Genomic DNA, 18,421 nt, shown 5'->3' on the forward strand with positions numbered 1-18,421 from the left:
TAGAAGTCACATACAATTCCTGAGTGATACACTGACTAAACATGGGCACGTACTAACTCTTACCATTGTTCAAATGTTTGTTTACACTGGTGTGGTTAGTAAAAGTCAAACCTGTTTGAAAGAATCAGTGAATAAAAATAGCTTTTAGTCATGTATTTTCTCAACAGAAAATAACAGAGGTATAGCTGCTATTATTAGGGAGTCTGTGAATTTTCAAATTTTACATTCATAAGGCTGAATGTCACTAGTCTCATTGGAGCCTTAAAGTGACTTTTGAAGGCCAGTTCTCTGCATCCTCTTTTACTCCACTGACGTCACTTAGGACTGCTGGTGTAGACAGGCCAGCAAGGCGTGAGCAGAGTCCCAGGGCTTCTGAGGGAAAGCCAGGACTCACACACACACACACACACACACACACGTTCTTCAAAGGGCAGGATGTGCAGCTAAGTCTGGGCTTACATCCTTGAGTCGCATCCACCCACGCATGGGAGAAAGCACTCCAGTCCGCTCCAGGCATAAAGACCAGCACATTGGATGTTTATCAGTGAGGAAGGAAGGAAGGAAGGATGGAAGGAAAGAAGGAAAGAGGGAGGGAGGGTGGGAGGGAGGACAGAGCAATGGGCCACAGTAAAAAGAGACAAACCAATGGCATTTCCGGAGACCGGAAGGCTGAGGCACCATTTCCCCCTGAGAGCACGAAAAGAGGGCCACTGTCTCACAGGTACGTTTGTGAGTTTGAAAGCCATAAATACGGTAACTTCCCATTTAGCGACAGAATTGAATGTGCCAAATAATTTTGTATTCATTGACTGTGAAAATGCATGGCATTTTAGAGCCCCTGAATTCCTTGCCTGTGTTTAGCGGTTTATTAATTGTAGATGACATGTTACAGTTCAGTTTGCCTTTCTGTTATTTTCATTAGAGTAAACCCTCCACAATTCCAAGTTCAGGTAGACGAAATGTCTGTAAAAAGAAAAATTTATGAAATTTGCTTAAAGAGAAGCAAGAATTTTATTTCAGTTCTGTTAATTCAGTAATACAGATTAATAGCTAATAAAGTGCAGTTCAGGGCATAGCAAATCAGATTCACATCAGTAGCAGCATTTGTAATCAGAGGAACTTTTTGTCTTTCTGCATATAAGTTCTAATAATATCCTTGAATATTTTTTCTCTTAACCAGTTTACCAATCTGCAGTGTCGTTTACACTAATTTTTTTAATTAAAAAAAATTGGAGAAAGGCAAACTTCAGCCGAGTCCATCATCACTAATTATAAATTAGTCAAGTTTGACCACGTGAGGTTTTAACTATACAGCTGACTGTGGTACCAGTGCTCTCATATTTAAAGAAAATTTGGGTTGATTTTAAGGTAGTAGCCCCTTCTGAATAAATGAAGTGAAATTAAAATTACTGCTGACATATTTGTACAAATGTCAATATACACTAGAACTGAACTAGAACGCCCCTTCCGGTTTAAAACTGACCTCCGCAAAGTGTCCTTTCCTCCCTATCTTACTCTATGCTCTGCTCCTTCTTCAGACCCTATTAAAATAGCAGTAAAGGGACCTGTGAAACGGCAAACACACACACACGCACACACACACACACACACACACACACACACACACACACACACACACACACACAAGGTCAAAAAATAACAAGAGAAGACATGGCAGTAATAGAATTTTGGAAACTGGAGGCAGGTGGGTAAGTGGTCATCAACTGGGTACAGCCAGGAAAGCTGAATCTTAAGACAGCAGAGGAGGAACACTGAAAAGCAACTTGAATTGTCCCGCAAAACACTGGAAACTTCAAAAAATACTAATCCCTTTATCTTAGTCCCTGAGATTATAATTTAATTGGTCTGCCATGTGGTCTGGATGTTGGCATTTTTAAAGATTTCCTACGTGATTGTAATATGCAGACAAATTTTGGGACTTCTGCCCTAATATGAAAAACAGAGGCTAAAACTAATGAAGCAAAGCAAGCTGGAGGAAGCAGAGGTGATGCAGAAAAAAAAAAAAACTTTTTTAAAAACTCATCAATATCCTCATAAAACATATTAAATCTCTGTTACAAGAACAGGATTCCCATAAAAGAAACACTCAGAGAATAGGAAAGAGTTCCTGGAATTGACTCTGATAGTTGACGAGAGAACTTAAAGGAGCTTCCACAATAAAGAAATCTCCCTTAAAGCAGAGCAGAGGAGGAAAATAGAAGTGAAGGGATAAGAAATTTCGAGACCAGGTGAGGAGCTCCAACACTCAAATACTAGGAGTTCCAGAACAAAAACAAGAGAACATGAAATTGACCAAGAGTTTCCCAGATGGAAGGATGTGAGAGCCCAGTAAACATCCTGCACAGTGGACAAAACACCCATACAAGGTCTGTCATTGTGAAATTTCACAATATCAGGGACAAATAGCGGGTGTCACAAGCTGCTAGAGAGAAGAATATCTGCCACTTACAAAGGGTCAGGATTCTGAACTCATTTGGACTTCTCAACAGCAACATGGAAGCTAGAAAATGACGGTACAATGCCTACCAAATTCTGAAAAGAAACTATTTTGAACCCAGCCAGATAAACTATTATCCAAGTGCATGTGTAAACTAAAGACATTTTCAGACGTGTAAGATCTCAAAAATATCACATTAGGAAACTACTGGAAGGTGTATTCCATCTAAACAAAGGAGTAAAACAAGAAAGAGAAGCAAAGGATACACAACAGAGGATGCCCTATCCAACAGAGGATAGGAGACAGGGTTTCTCCAGTAGAAATGCTAGGACATCAGCTGTGCTTCAGGCTTAGAGGGCAACCACTGTACAGTAGAATAAAATTCAGATTGGTCAGAAGTCTCTGGGAGGAATTTCTTCAAGAAGATAAATTTGATAGGATACCTAATGTATCTGAAGGTATGTAGAAAAGATTTGGACAATTAATAGATGGTTTGGTTTTGAATTCATGATACGTACTTTTAAAAGCTAAGCAAATTTTAAAAATCAAGGCGACCAATAACTCCAGGGAAAAGAAAGGGCTGAGCAAAAAATGAAAATTCATAATAATGCTCTACATTGCTCTCAGTCATTGCTCTCACAATAATTGAAACACTGAATTTTTATTTAACCAAAAATTATAATATAACTATGTTGGGAGAATGGGGAAAAGGAGCAAAACATAAAAGGTGTGTGTGAGGGGGGTGAAGGTAGAGATGAAAGAGACCCAATCCTTACCTTTCTCTCAATACCATTTGATTTGAAAAGCTTAAATATGAAAAGGAAAAAGAACATACACATTATTTAGATATATGGAGATAATTGAAAGAATTAGCTAAAACGAAAATATTTACCTCTGGTGAGGGGGAACATAGGGACAAAAGTAGTAGAAATACTATGTCTCATGAAAAGCTTTGAGGAACTTTTTTTTTTTTTTTTTTTTTTTTAAATCTTGTGTTCCAAACCCCTAAATCTGGGTATGTTATCTTCTCAAATGGCTGCTCTTTCTTTTTTTTTTTTTTAAACTTTGGGTTTATTTATTTATTTATTTTTGGCTGTGTTGGGTCTTCGTTTCTGTGCGAGGGCTTTCTCTAGTTGCGGCGAGCGGGAGCCACTCTTCATCGCGGTGCGCGGGCCTCTCACTATCGCGGCCTCTCTTGTTGCGGAGCACAGGCTCCAGACGCGCAGGCTCAGTAGTTGTGGCTCACGGGCCTAGTTGCTCCGCAGCATGTGGGATCTTCCCAGACCAGGGCTCGAACCCGTGTCCCCTGCATCGGCAGGCAGATTCTCAACCACTGCGCCACCAGGGAAGCCCAGCTTTGAGGAACTTTATGGATCTTTAGAGTAAGTGAATGTATAATGAATACCAAAAAAATTATATGAAAAATCTAAAGATTTTTATGTAAAAATATTTTTATGTATTTTATATAAAAAATGTTTACTTATGAGTGGGCTGTCCCAATTTTTAGCATGACAATTGAAATCCTATTATATCACCTTAATAATTTGTTTTTACACTGAATAATTCACATTTTTTTCAATGATACACCAACCTCTCATATTTTCACTTCTTTAATTAAAAAAAAGAAAGTTGGGGCTTCCCTGGTGGCGCAGTGGTTGAGAATCTGCCTGCCAACGCAGGGGACACGGGTTCGAGTCCTGGTCTGGGAAGATCCCACATGCCGTGGAGCAACTGGGCCCGTGCGCCACAATTACTGAGCCTGCGCATCTGGAGCCTGTGCTCCGCAACAAGAGAGGCCGCGATGGTGAGAGGCCCGCGCACCGCGATGAAGAGTGGCCCCCGCTCGCCGCAACTAGAGAAAGCCCTCGCACAGAAACGAAGACCCAACACAGCCAAAAATAAATAAATAAATAAATAATTTTTTTTAAAAAAAGGAAAGTTATGCGAGCTCTGATAATTATCAAGCTGATCAGGTAGGGCCCACCCCTGCAGAGCATCGGAAAGAGTCTATTTTAAAGCTTGAAGTTGGAGCAGATGTGCTCAAGCAATCCCACACGCAAACGCTGGGGGGCACAGAAGATGCTCTGAAACGCTGGGGGGCGCCCTCGGCCTGGGCGCTCCTGAGGTTCTCCTGCCCTCACTGGCACCCCAGGGGCTGCGTTTGCTCTTTCATTTAGAATCAATTTTCCATATTTCCTCTTCAGCGTGGCCCATCCAAAGCACCTCATAAAGTTAGGGTTTTGGCTTTTCGCATCTTCAATGAGAGCTCAGGTGGAAGTGGTCGGGCTGTGGGTGCCTCTGGCTCCAGCCATCCCGGGCTAGACAGATGCCCTTCATGAGGCTGCTAGCACTCGTAGGAGCTTTGCTATTTCTGGGCTCTTCTCCACAAAGGGATTTTGTCTGTTTCCATACCCGTCACCCTGGCTCTCTGGTGGATCACTTTGAAGATGGCCTTGCCCTCCTTCAGTGCCCTGCAGCCAAGAACGGCATTTCTACTCCTCGCCCAGCACCTGTGCCAACGGGCTAGACTCACAAGGGCCATTGCGGCGACTTCCTAGTCACCGCCACCAAAGCCGCGGATCCTGGTGTTCCTGCTCCTCAGGGTCCAGCAGGGGCTTGCTCTGGGCAGGGGCATATTAAGGAAAAACAACAGGAATCCCAGAGCATTCACATCCAAAGGGGCTCTGAAAAAGGTGCTTCAACTTTGATCCAGCTGAGGAGAAACAAATCCCTACCTCAAGCAGAACGGCATTTAGAGACCCTGGCTGAGGAACAAAAATGCAAAGGGTCAGTGAGAGCCTTCTGAGAAATCGTGGAGGAAAGAAGATAGCGTTTTGGGGGGCGGGGGGGTGGCAAGTATAAAAAAAATCACACTACAGAAACTCATCCTTTAGACCTCTATGGTCAGTTGCTAACCTCATGTGTACTGAGGGAATATACATCAGAACTCCACATACATCAGGATTCAGTATTAAAACAAAATAAAAGACTCCTACGGCTGGGAGTGGCATTAAGTGTGTCTCATCCAAGCTCCTTTTACAACATCCTGACACATGGTTCCAGCTTCAAGCCCACGACTTCCCCAGCCTGTTCTGGGAGGGCAGGACCTCAGGATTTGGAAGGCCCTTCTTGTCCACCAAGGTCAGAACTCCTGGTGTCTTATCTTCAAGACACCGGCCTCAAGGACCCACCCAGGAGCAAGTAGGGCTTCTCTCACTGTCAGCTGCACACATTAACCCGGAGTTAAGGGCACTGGGACATTTCTGAAAAGGCTAGGAAGAAATCAGCATCTCCAATGTACTTAGGAAATGTACACCGCTTGTGAAAGTCCAAAAATGGTACTGAGACACTGTAGCTGCAGAATTGCAAAAAAAAAGTAAAATGTTTCAGGTTACAGACAGATGTAATAAAAAGCAGAGCAGATGTAGTAGGTGAGAAAGAGGAAGGGGGTCTGGGCACACAAAGCCGTAGCCATTTGCCAGGAAATGGTTTAAGTGGTTTGTGCGAAACCAGGTCTCAGAGTTAGGGGTCCGCTTAAGTAAATTCCATCCTTGATGTGCTCTCCCTGTGGCCGTTCACACCAACTCAGAGGAGACAAACGCCATGCCTGGGGTTGTTAGGTGACTACAGGAGACACAGTGAAATGCAGGAGAGGCTCAGAGGAGACTCAGACCTTACCATGTAATTACTATGTAATTAACCAAATGGTAATTCAGGCTAAAACAGACTTCTATGTACACATCTTAAAACTGGATATTTTTACCTTGTGGCAGGAGAGACCACTTTCATGATACTTTGAGTTGTAAACATGTCACAGGCTGTTGTCCTCTGAAATGGGGTCCTTGTAGAGTCCCTGTGGGGCTTCAGAGAACATAGATGTGGGCAGATGGGTGGCAGCCCAAGAGCTTGGAGAATTTGCTCTTTCTGGTCAACCTTCATCAATCTTGAAGAACTGGCTCCATTAACTAAATCAAAGTCAAAGGCCGCTACCCTTTAAAACGAAATGGATCCAACACAACCTCAAACACAGGCGTTTGGATTCTGTTTCCCTACGATTCTGGCCCCAAGGAAGAAGCAAGACACTGGAAAGCCCTACAAGGATTTTGGGGTAAAAATGGAAACTAAGAAGGGGGACATGCCAGGAAAGGGGCTGCCCAAGGTCGGGGGGCGGGGCCACTGGAGAGCTCCCCCTTCTCCCCCAGAGCCTCAGAGCACAACCCTCCGCATCGGTGGGCAGGAAACCCCCAGAGGTCAGGCATTCTTTCACTGAAAACAAAGTCTGTGTTTCCAAAATTTTAGAATCCTAAGAATCACTTAAGCAGGACTATTAGAAATTTGATTTCATAGGTCTGGAGTGATTGGGTCGCATCTCGTCGTTATTATCATTAATAGCAACCACTTTCTGAGGACTCACCACGGCCTGGCTGCCCTTGTTTAGTCCGCTAAGTGCTCATGTCCCCTCCCTTCTACACAGGTAAACTGAGGCTCAGAAAGGTTCTGCGGTGACTCCAACAGCACTTGGGTAGTAAGTAGCAGAGCCCCGATCTCTGTTTCTAAAGGTAACCAGGTACCCGCAGTTTGAACAACAAGGTCCCCACAAGGGGCATCGGACACCAGGCAGTGGTCCTAGGCTGTGGGAAGGCGGTCTTCGTACGTAGGGCGTGGGGAGACAGTGAAACCTTACTGCTCTCTGCAGAAGGGAGGTTTGCACCCCACCAGTCTGGAGGGGCCACTTGTATCTCTTTAATTTAACTCATCCTGCATTGTTTGAAGAAAGAGCATAAAAATAAGAAAGTTTGGCAATCGCAGCCTTGAGGAGATTTAAGCCCTTTATCAGGACCTCGGGGCCTTGAGCCCGCCTGCCTTTCCATCCTCACCTCCTGCCACCTCCCGTCTTACCCAGCCTGCTGGGCCCCTTCTTCTACCTGTGACTTTCCCACCAGGTTAGGCTGGGACTCCAGAACCAAGCGGGGGGGACTCCAGAACCAAGTGGGGGGCCCTCCAATGCATTTCTCTTCCATTCTGGTTATCACGGTGACCAAAAGTCCTCTGTACCCGGCCGGCTTCTCCTCACCAACGTGGAAACCCAGGACAGTCACATCTCCTTCTTCTTGACTTTCAAATCAATCTGTCAAGCCCCCGCCTCCCAGTCAGCCACTCTCTGCAACCCCCCAACCCAGGTGAGAGACCACCCATGGTGCCCGCAGGCCCCCGGTGTCTGAGCTCCGCCTCTGTCCCTGCCTTCTGCTGGGCTGTGACAGCACCCAGATCTGTAAGGACACCGGTGCCCCAGCAGTGGGCACGGGTGCCTCCACTCCCTCCGTTTCCAGCCCACCAGCTGTGCCCACACCTGGCTCCCGGGTTCCAGGGTCAGCTCACGGCCACCGTCACAAAGCACCTCGTGGGCAGCCTGTTCACAGTCTGTGCACTGTTACAATGTAACTGAAAAGACAGGAGGCCCCGTGAAATGTGAATTTCAGAGAAGCAACGAGTAACTTCTGAGTATAAGTATGTCCCAAATATTACATGGACATATTTACGCTAAAAATGATGCATTATCTCTCTGAAATTCAAATTTCACTGAGGTCCTGAACTTTATTTGGCAGCCCTGCCCGAGCCCCTGCCTGCAGCCCTGGGCCAGACGCCCTCGTTAGGCCCCTTGGGACCCTTTCTGGACTGTGGGCTCAGTTCATCGGATGTGTCTTAGTGACTCTGAACCTCCTGGGCAGACGCCGAAGGCCTCATTTTGTTCCCTCCTCCGGGGCATTTTTGAGCGTTTAGTACCAAGACCCCTGGGAAAGCGGTTTTTGACAAACTACAAAGGAGCCTATTAAAACCTACCCCGGGGCAGTGGTCTCTGTGATTTTTCATTGACGTAACCCAGAAGGGTCACTGGAGCAACTGCTCCCAGCAGGAGCTCCGGGCCAAGCAGCTTTACCTCGTCCAGGTGGGGACGCGGTCGGCAACCTTCAGATGCCCCCTCTCCTCCCCTCTCGAGCACCGCCTTCCCAGGAAACCCACCACAGTCTTTCGCAAATGCGTTATTTTATTTGGAGTCTTAGGAATAAACTCTCAGCAGTTCAACAGGAGTGAGTGGTCAGCTGGCTAAGAACAAAGCTCGTCGTGCCAGCGAGACATCCACGGTGTGTGCTTCACACGCTGAGCGAAGCTGCCGGGGTTGGTGGGGAGGAAGGGGGGCTGAGAGCCAGTTGTGGTTGAGCTCTCCACCTCGGGGCTGAGCCCACGAAAGGGACTTCTTCTCCCGTAAGCGTCGTCGGCTGGCCAGGATGTCAGGCCACCGGGCACATGGAAGGATGTCCCCACAAATCTACTGCCCTGGGGGGAGCAGTTTGGAAAACTTTGTACCACAGGACTTTGCTAGCCTGGCGTGACCCTCTAGCCCAGGAGGACGGGCGGAGAAAGGGCGAGAAAACAGAGGAAGGGGTCAAGTCTCAAACACCCAGCTTTCCTTAACTGCACATCGACTAAAGAACTCTAAATAGCCACAGAAGCAGGTCCCTCCGTGGTTAAAGGCTCTGGCATTTACTTAAGAGGCTAATTCTCAGGCCACATTCTCTTACTCAGCACTTTTAATCAAAATAATCAGTCCAGTGTCTGAGGAGGAGCAGGGAATGAATGGGGCAGTGTAAGAGTCCCTAGCTGCTAATGAAATATTTAAAACTCCAGGACAGGGATGGCCTGTACTATTTCATACAAAGGAGACTCTTACCGTGCCCCCCACATACGCTGCTTTTTTTTTTTTTTGGTTTTTTTTTTTTTGCAAGGGGAAAAAAATAGAATTTATGCACCTTAAAAAAATATGAAGTGAAAAATTATCCATTGGCACAGCAAAGACCTATTTCCAGGAAACAGGTTTTAAAAGAAAATTCTTGACATCCTGAGGTTAAGCCAGGAGGTGTCATGACTTTGAACGTGGATGATGAAAGAGCCACTGTGTCCAGGTGCCGCGCAGGCCTGACTCGTTTCATCGTTAAGGGAGGTTGGTTAAAGCCCTGGTCGTGGTCCAAAAATATCCTGGCAGTTAGCGTCCTGCATTAAAATTTATAAACCACGAAAGACCTTTTCTCACAGAAAAGCTAATTCAGTCTGGACAGCCTGGAAAAAGAGTATTTAAGGGGTAGTCATCAGAAGTGGTTATATGGAAAACTAGAGGTAAGTAATTCTTTTTACTCCCCTAAAACATGCTAAAAATATAGCAATAGTAACTTCAGAAGGAAGGGAAATGGCACCAAGTATAATCTCATTTCTAAGAAGTCCTAGGAACGAGGCCTAGAACTACCAGAATTAGCTTTCGGGGGTGATAAAATAATGGCAGGGGTATTAGCAGGAAGTGGGCCTGACCAAGGGGTGGAAACGGGCCCCCCTTGGTATCGGCTCTGCAGCCAGCCCAGAGGTACCCCTGTCTCGGCTCTGGCCGGTCAGTCTGCAAGGGCATCCTTTCCATCTCCCACTGCCTTCCTCCCTCCTTCACTCTGAGCCTTTATTGGGCTCCTCCTGTATGCTGCCCTGGCTCTGTTCCTGCCCACGCTTCAGGTGTGAGCTTAAGAGGCCTTCCCTACTCCCACAGATTAGGGAAACCCCCTGCATCTGCCCTGCTCTCAGCCCTCTGCACCCCTTCCATTGCCTGGCTTCTCTGTAAGACTGCAGGGGAGAGGGGAGCCCCGTGCTTCTCACCACGGTGTCCGGCCTCACCGCCCCCCCCCACACACACACCCACTGGGTGCTCAGGGAATATCAGTGAGATGGATGAATGCCAGACTCTGTGAGTTCAGTTCTATGTACCTATTTTATCTTTTATTCCAAAAGGACCTGGAGATGCGGCTCTGAAGTTAGCCTTTTAAGGGGATCGGCCAAGAAAAGTGGCAGCAAAGACAGGGTGACCATCGAGATAGCTGGCCGTGATATGACCCTCCTACAGCAGTGAGGGGTCAGCAGGCACCCACCTGACAGCCTGGAGTGACCCACTCTGCTCACCTAAGTGACAGCAGAGAAAGCCCTAAACGGGCCCATCTGCAGGACTGTCCCAGGAAGTCAGCCAGAATTCCCATTCTTGGAGAATTACTGTCCGCAAGAACCACGCTTGAACTGCCCATCTTGTTTTCTTCCAGATTCATACAATCCAACATTTCACCCTCAACTAGATGATGAGCTTCTAGAGTGATAGGAACAGTAGTGACATCGCCGTTTGCTGAGCACTCGCTGTGTACCGGGCACAGTGCTAAGCGTTTTCTACACAGTCTGGGTGTATCTGCCCAGCAGCCCTCAGGAGAGCAACGTCACTAACCTCCTGTGCCACCCGCTCAGCAAGCCGCGTGAATCGCTGTAGGTCTGACAGCTAACCATGATGGGCATTTCTTTGTCCTCCTCTGTAGATCCTAGGGGGTATCTGGGCACTTGGGAGGCATTTAGTAAATTCTTCCACTTCGCCTGAGCAGCACGGTACAAGTCCTTGCATTTCTGGTCACAGATGTTCCCACCTGGGTCCCACATTCTGAGCAACCATCTGAGCTGGGCCCTGGCCTTGACAGAGTTTGCTGCCAGCTCCAAAGCGCCCTAGGACTGCTGTTCTGTGCCAGCCGTGCTGAGGGAACCCCGAGGCCACCAGCACCTAGGGCAGGTGTGGGCCAGCATTCTGGGAGGGGAACTGAGTCTGCTGCTAGCTAAGGCCCTAAAACTGGAAATCGAGCGGGTTTTGCAAGAATGGCCAAAGGGACTGCACTGGTGCTTCATTGCTGCTCAAAGTGACCTCGGGCTGCAGAAAGCTTGGCCTTCTCTCCATCTACGCTTGGCTGTTCCTCCCAAACATTCCTTCACTCACACCCTCCCTTGACCAACCCTGGCCCCATGTGCTCTCTCCATCTATTTGTGGACTCGTTTAGTAAGAACTCTCGGGTTGGATTTCATTCAGGTTCTCAAGTCGATTCAAGGAAGGTCCACTTTATTGCAATTCTTCACAGAAACGGGCCCTTCCTGCTGGGACGCATGGCAACAGGACTGTCATTTCTTCTTCAAACCTTGTGTAACATCTTCCTTCTGTTAAGATGATTTTTAATCTGTTGGTTTTACCCTCGTGAAACCTCTTTTGCTACCCCAACTAATCCCACAAAACATTTATTGATACAACTGACTCAAAGATAAAAGAGTTATGGTGGGAACAGAAATATATACCTAAACTAGCGTTGCCACAGTTTCCCATGAATTCATAATCCCCAGAGACCAAACGAGCACTGGAGGGGCAAGAAACTCGGTGACATCAGCCAACATTCATGTAACTCTCAGAACCGAGAACCTTCTAACACGTGTGTTGTGATCAGCCTTATTCCACAGATGAGGAAACTCGAGTGGTCACAAGACTAACTTAGTTAGAAGAGGTGGGTGATGAGTACTCATCGCACAGAGAGATCAAATATTTCAAGTTTAATATATTTTTTATGGCCTAACCAACCCCCAGCAAAGACGCATTATCATCTTTTTAGTTGCCAGTTATAACAAGTTCCGAGAGAGGAGAGTGAGCCGGGCAGGAGTCAGATGGAGTCCCTAGAAGGGGCCCAGCCGACCGCACTTCTCCCAAGAATCCCTGGGACGGCCGTTAGAAGCACACATTCCCTCATGGGGATTCCACTGCAGTGGCTTTAGGGACCTGGGATCTGCGTTTGCCAAGCATCCAGCTGGTGCTCACCCGCGGGAGAGTTTGAGAGATGCTGTCCTGGATAAACAAATATCAGAGGGCCGCCCAGCTCGCTCAAAGTCAAGGTCACTCATCCAAAGTGAGGAGCCCAGCCCGGATGGACCCACGAGCTCCAGACACAGTGACCTCTCCTCTTGACCCCGGGAGCTTCGCAAGCAGTGCCGTCCTAAGTAGACGCAATGGATCCAGCCGCTCCGCACACACGTGCTCATGTCTACACACTAGAAAGCCCGCAAGAGGGACTCAGTCACAAGATGAGTCTCACGGATTACCCCTTTACTCGGCACACTTTCAATTAGACCACCTGCTGCCTCGCAGACAAGGGCAGACCAAGGACTTTCCATGACGCAGTGGTTCATCATGGGCCCCCACCTTTCAAAAGGGCGAGGAGCTCGGGGTCCAGACCCATCTGAGAGGCCCGGTGACCTTCACAGGGAGACAGGCCACGCCCAGCACCTCACACGTCCCTCACCCCAGCTTATCTAACTGGCCACAGTACAAGTTTTGTATTTTGTCTGCTGGGAAATCTAATGGAAAGAACTATTATTAGACATATTTATTTTATCAAGGAAAATATGCTCTTAAAATGTTCAAGAAAGGATTTTGCCTGGTTCCCAAGAAACAGCCTGACAGACTCCTGGAAGAATATATACACTATACACACACACACACACATACACACACACACACACATATACACACATATACACTGGCATTCTGGATATGTTTGTATGTATATAATATGTAAGCATTATTCACAACTGTGGTAGTAAATGTTTTTCTTTCAGCATTTTTTTACACTAAACTTTAATTAACCCTTCATTTTTCAATTGCAGAAGATAACAAACATTCTACTGTTTCTTACGCTTTAATGCGCACATGAGCAGGAACCTTGTTCAGATGCAGATTCCTACCCAGCAGGTCTGGGTGGGACCTGATAGTCTGCATCTCTAACCAGCTCCCAGGTGATGCTGGAGAGCCATGGACCACTCTTTGAGTAAAAAAAAAGTCCAGTTTGTGGTGAATGACCATCTTCATCACACGTAAAACAGCAACTGTCAAAGATTAGAATACATAAAAGAAACAAACAAATGAAAACTATGTTCAGATTAACTTACTCTTTCTTGGATAATCTCAAAATGGACTGCAGAATCTATACAATGCCTCTTGGCCATAATTGTAAACACGTTTCACTCAATTTTATGAGAGCCATTTCAGAGAACAAGCTGATAGACAAATTTTGACTTGAGAGAAAGAGGCAGAAGGCAGCCAGAGCTACAGGTGTCCTGTTACTACGGACAGTCTGATCCGTGGGTAAATGAAGAAAGCCCGGGTACATCAGATCACACTGACCTCTCAAAGTCGACTCTGACAGTCTAGAAATGATGAAAATTTCATTCAAGCACATCCTCTTGGAACTCGTGGGGAAAATTCCAACACCAATATTATTCCAAATATTCTGCTATTTGGAGCTTCGCCCTACTCATTACTTTGTTTGAATATTTGAAATAAGTATACTAATAATTATCCTCACTTCAAAGGCTTAAAATACGAAACTGTCCCTGAACTGTGCTGGTAATAACTAGAACACAAATGAAAATGGACACGCGTAATACAGGTGCTGTGAAGGATACAAAGAAATACAGGGAACGATCCCCATGGGGAAGGAGCCCCAGCTTTTTAGCAGCAGAGGCCAAACCTGAGTAACTACCAGAAAGGGCATCAAAACTACCCACACAAATGGCACAGGGTATTTAAACGGTGCACTTAAAGGATGACGTAGTCAGTGCAAACTGGGGAGGTCGGATTAGAATCAACTGTGCTGGGATTTGAATCTGACCTTGAAGGACAGAAGGATCCCAAAAGGCACAGGAGAGGAGAGAGAATGAGGAAAGGTGTGGTGAAAGGTAAAAAAGTGGGGACAGAAGTTACATTTGGGTCACATCTCTGCACCAGGCACCAAGCCACTTGCTAACAGGTGGATTAGCTCATTTCATCCTAAACTTCTCCTGCGAGGTTGGCATCATTACACCACTTTGGTGAACCACGGATGGAGACTCAGGTCACACAGCTGGTAAGGGCTCCCACGGGAACTTGAATCTGGGTCTCTGATACCCAAGTCAATAATCGGTTTTCTCTAAACCAGCCTTCCCGCAGGTGCACCTGGCGGCACCCTGCGATATGGATATTAGTCAGGAAACAGAGACTTCAGTGGTCAAATAAACTCTGAAAGCTCTTAGGATAAATAATACTAATAACATTTCAGATATGAGTTAACATTTATTGAATGCTTCCCATGTGCCTGGTTAAAAACGGCTTTGTTGTTGTTGTTTTAGCAGCGGAACCTCTCAGAGCCTTTAATGTTCTAACGTGCATTGAGAATTTCCAATATTATGTGTTGGGGAATAATATTAATAATCCCATGTAAGATGATGTTGATTGTGCAAACACATAATATTAAAATAGAATAACGGGAAATGGGCTGATGGGCTTCAGTTTAGGTCATCATCTGCTGAGACAAGCTGACGCTTCAGACATCATGACAGGTGACTGTCCCCTCTTCCCTTTAATCCCCAGATAACTGCATCAGAATACACAGCTCTGTAATAAACTCTGTGTGGCCCACTGAGCTTGGGACCAGGGACAGAGGGTGGGGAGGCGGAGAACGCAGCTTCCCGCAGGGTGTTCAACAGCTGGCTCAGCGGGGTCTGGTCAATCACCATTTGAAACATCAAGAGACGAAGGTTCCTGACGGGACACCAGTGGAACCCCTCCTGCCCTTTTATCACACCGGTGACCATAACTGTTCTAATCTGAGGGTTTGTAAATCTTTGTAAACTCTAACTACGTCAGGCTTGAACTACTGTGCACTGCCCCGCTCCCATGTCATGGTGGAAACCATGTTCAATAAAATAAATAGTCCTGCTTTCTCTCATGTTCTATTAAGCCCACGTTGCTAAATCTTTCTGTGTTTTTCAAATAACACAACCCCACCATTAAGCATCTGGTGATTTTCCAAGTCATGTTCCCATTACGGTCCTGTGAATAGCTGGGCCTCTTGAGAGGGGATTCGTGCGGCCTGGATGGAGTGCTGTTCTCTGCCTTGGGATCTCTGAAGATCACGCATCTTATCTGTACACATCCTTGGATGACAGTGAGAGAAATACTAACCCATTTTGCCATCATCCCAGATGTCAGAAACCTTTCAAGAAGTCACATCCAGAATTTGGTGTTTGACAGGATGTGACAGTGGAAGGAAGGGTCAATAGTACAAGACAGTGAGGTCAAGATCACTGAGGTTTCCAACCCAGTCACCAGGAAACCTGGAAGGAAATTCTGGGTGGAAAGACAGGAGAGGGGAAATGTCCCTCGGGAACTGGAGTGCGGGGCTCTCAGTAGGAAAGAGGTCAGGCCACAGAAGAGACGCCACTGCTGCGTAAAGGCTCAGCTGCTGCTAAGAATAAACGTTTACTGCTTTGACTGTGGTGCCCTCTCTCTATGCCAAGCACCGCATTAACTACTTCACACAACAACCCTGTGGGGTCGGTATTGTTAACCCCAGATGAGGAAGTAGGTGAGAGAGGCCGAATAATATGCTCGGTGTCATAAAGGCAGCAAAGGGCAGAAATGAAATCCAAGCTTGTGGTCTTACACTAGACTATGTGCACAGTAAAAACGGCTCACCTTGTAGCTCCTCACTATTAAGTACAAGCACCTGCAAAAACACCACGTATCAGTTCCACTGTAAAAGCTGAACAAGATAGCCCTGGATTATCCACCTTCCTGATCCATCGTCCACTATCTTTAGTGGAAACTCAATTCCAATCAATAGGCAGGACTCAACTATGATTAATAAAGTACAGAGAATATAGAAACTGTCGTGTACTGTATAACAAACAAATTAAGTATCTTATGGCATGCTGACAAACAGCATTTAGTTTATAATTTTGCAGCCTTATTATATGTTTGAGAAAATCATTAGTTCCAATGTTTTGTTTCCTGGCTTCTCCTCTGTCCAGGAATCACAGGCTGAGAACAGGCTGATGGCAGCCTCAAGACATTGGTTTCAACAATTGGAAGGGTGAGAATGTAAACTGGTGCAGCCACTGTGGGAAACAGTATGGAGATTCCTCAAAAAGCTAAAAATATAGCTACCATATGATCCTGTAATCCCACTCCTGGGTATATAGCCAAAGAAAACAAAAACACTAATTCGAAAAGATACATGCACCCCAATGTTCATAATTGCATTATTTTTACAATAGCCAAGATATGGAAGCAACCCAAGTGTCCCTTAAGAGATGAACGGGTAAAGAGGATGTAGTATATACATGCAATGGAGTATCACTCAGCTCTAAAAAAGAATGAAATAATGGCATTTGAAACAACATGGATGGACCTAGAGGGTATTATGCTTAGTGAAATAAGTCAGAGAATGACAAATGCTGTATGATATCACTTATATGTGGGATCTAAAAAAATAATACAAATGAATGGATATGCAAAACAGAAACAGACTCTCAGACATAGAAAACAAACTAGCGGTTATGAAAGGGGAGGGAGAAGGGGGAGGGGCAAATAAGGGGTATGGAATTAACAAACTACTATGTATAAAACAGATAAGCAACAAGGATATATTGTACAGCACAGAGAAATATAGCCACTATTTTGTAATAACTTTAAATGGAGTATAATCTATAAAAACATTGAATCACTATGTTGTACATCTGAAATTAATATTGTAAATCAAACTATACTTCAATTAAATAATTACTTAAACAATTTTTAAAAACCAACTGGATTACCCAGAGCTGCTCTGGCCTCATGGCAGGGCTGCTCTGGCCTCATGGCAGGGCTGCAGTAACTTTTGTAACTTCTTCCCACTGGAGGTCACTGTTACATTGGTTCCAGAGAAGAGACTCAATTTGCTGAGAAAAAGAAACTAGCCCGTGTTTATCTATCTACCCAGTCTGGCTGCGTTTGCATTAAGGCAGTGGTCTCCAACCTCTTTGGCACCAGGGACCAGTTTCGTGGAAGACAATTTTTCCACAGACGAGGGGGCGGGGAGGGGGGATGGTTTTGGGATGATTCAAGCGCATTACATTTACTGTGCACTTTATTTCTATTGCTATTGCATTGTAATATATAATGAAATAATTATACAACTCACCATAATGCTGACAGGAGGCGGAGCTCAGGCGGCAATGCGAGCGATGGGGAGCGGCTGTAAATACAGATGGAGCTTCGCTCGCCCGCCCCTCCCCCCACCTCCTCCTGTGCGGCCCGGTTCCTAACAGGCCACTGACTGGTACTGGGCCGTGGCCCGGGGGTTGGGGACCCCTGCCTTACGGAACAGAACAACCAAACAAAACAATCACCAAAGGTGAAATGTATTTCAGATAATGTGAAGATAATACAAACTGTCCTTAGAAAATTCATCAGAGGTGGTTTTCAAATACTTAATGTTTAATTTCTGAAAAATAAATTCCAGTTAAATGGTCTACAAATAAACCTAGTTCTCTGTTTCATGTGTTGGGCTAACTAATCCATTCAAAAAGAGGTATCGTGGTATATAGTTGCATAACTTTGGGCAAGTTCCTGACCTCAGTTTACTCATCTGCAAAACAGAGATGATAATTATACCAAATTCATGGGATCATTGTGAGGATTAACGGGGATGAGAAGTGCTCAGTGCAGCGCCGGGAGCGTGACAAACACAACATAAGGGCTAGTGACCCTCACTATCATCCTTAGAGCTGATCAAAGTCGTGCCCACAAGGTTTACATGAGTTCATATCCGTAAAGTGCCTAAAACAGGGTCTGGCACACAGTGAGGGCCATTTACATGTTTGTTAAATAAAACAGGTAAATACATAGACCCTAGTTTGAAGCATAAATCCTAAGTAGGTAAAATGCAAACACAGCCTTAAGAATATAGAAACTTACCTATATTACCCTATCAATTAAACATGCTCATTCCGGAAGGTTAGGAAGAAATGAGACCTTACGCTCGTCGTCATCCATTTTTAAATTTCGAAATAAGTAGAGATCGCCAAGTAGTCTAAAGGAAGACCCTAACATAAACATCTCTGTGTAGGCGTGTTGAGCTGCAGACCATGTGTACCCTTTAAATAAATGATCTCGTTTCTATCAGATTCTGCCTCTTTTTGAGATCATCAGTGACCACCAGTAAGGGAAACTGCTCTGGTCCTTGGGTCTCAAGTGTCTGCCCTCCAAACAGAGATGCATTCGGC

At 45.7% G+C, this 18,421-nt stretch overlaps 1 protein-coding gene across 17 annotated transcripts in view; it reads right to left on the bottom strand.

Annotated features, from left to right (window-relative positions):
* The window catches only part of MYLK4 (myosin light chain kinase family member 4), a 96,906-nt gene that overhangs the window by 51,846 nt on the left and 26,639 nt on the right, over positions 1–18,421 (bottom strand). Inside the window, exon 1 of one of the 17 annotated variants that reach the window (XM_082413211.1) lies at positions 13,286–16,998. The exons of 14 other annotated variants lie outside the window; for them this stretch is intronic. In XM_082413211.1, the coding sequence (XP_082269337.1) occupies positions 13,286–13,342 (57 nt within the window). In that variant the 5' untranslated portion in view covers positions 13,343–16,998. Of the gene's footprint in view, positions 1–13,285; positions 16,999–18,421 lie in introns of those variants that run through there. 2 more of the 17 variants (XM_082413204.1, XM_082413217.1) reach the window with 2 other exon arrangements.

Source organism: Balaenoptera physalus (genome assembly GCF_965194825.1).
Source record: "Balaenoptera physalus genome assembly, chromosome: 11".
Lineage (NCBI taxonomy): Eukaryota > Metazoa > Chordata > Mammalia > Artiodactyla > Balaenopteridae > Balaenoptera > Balaenoptera physalus.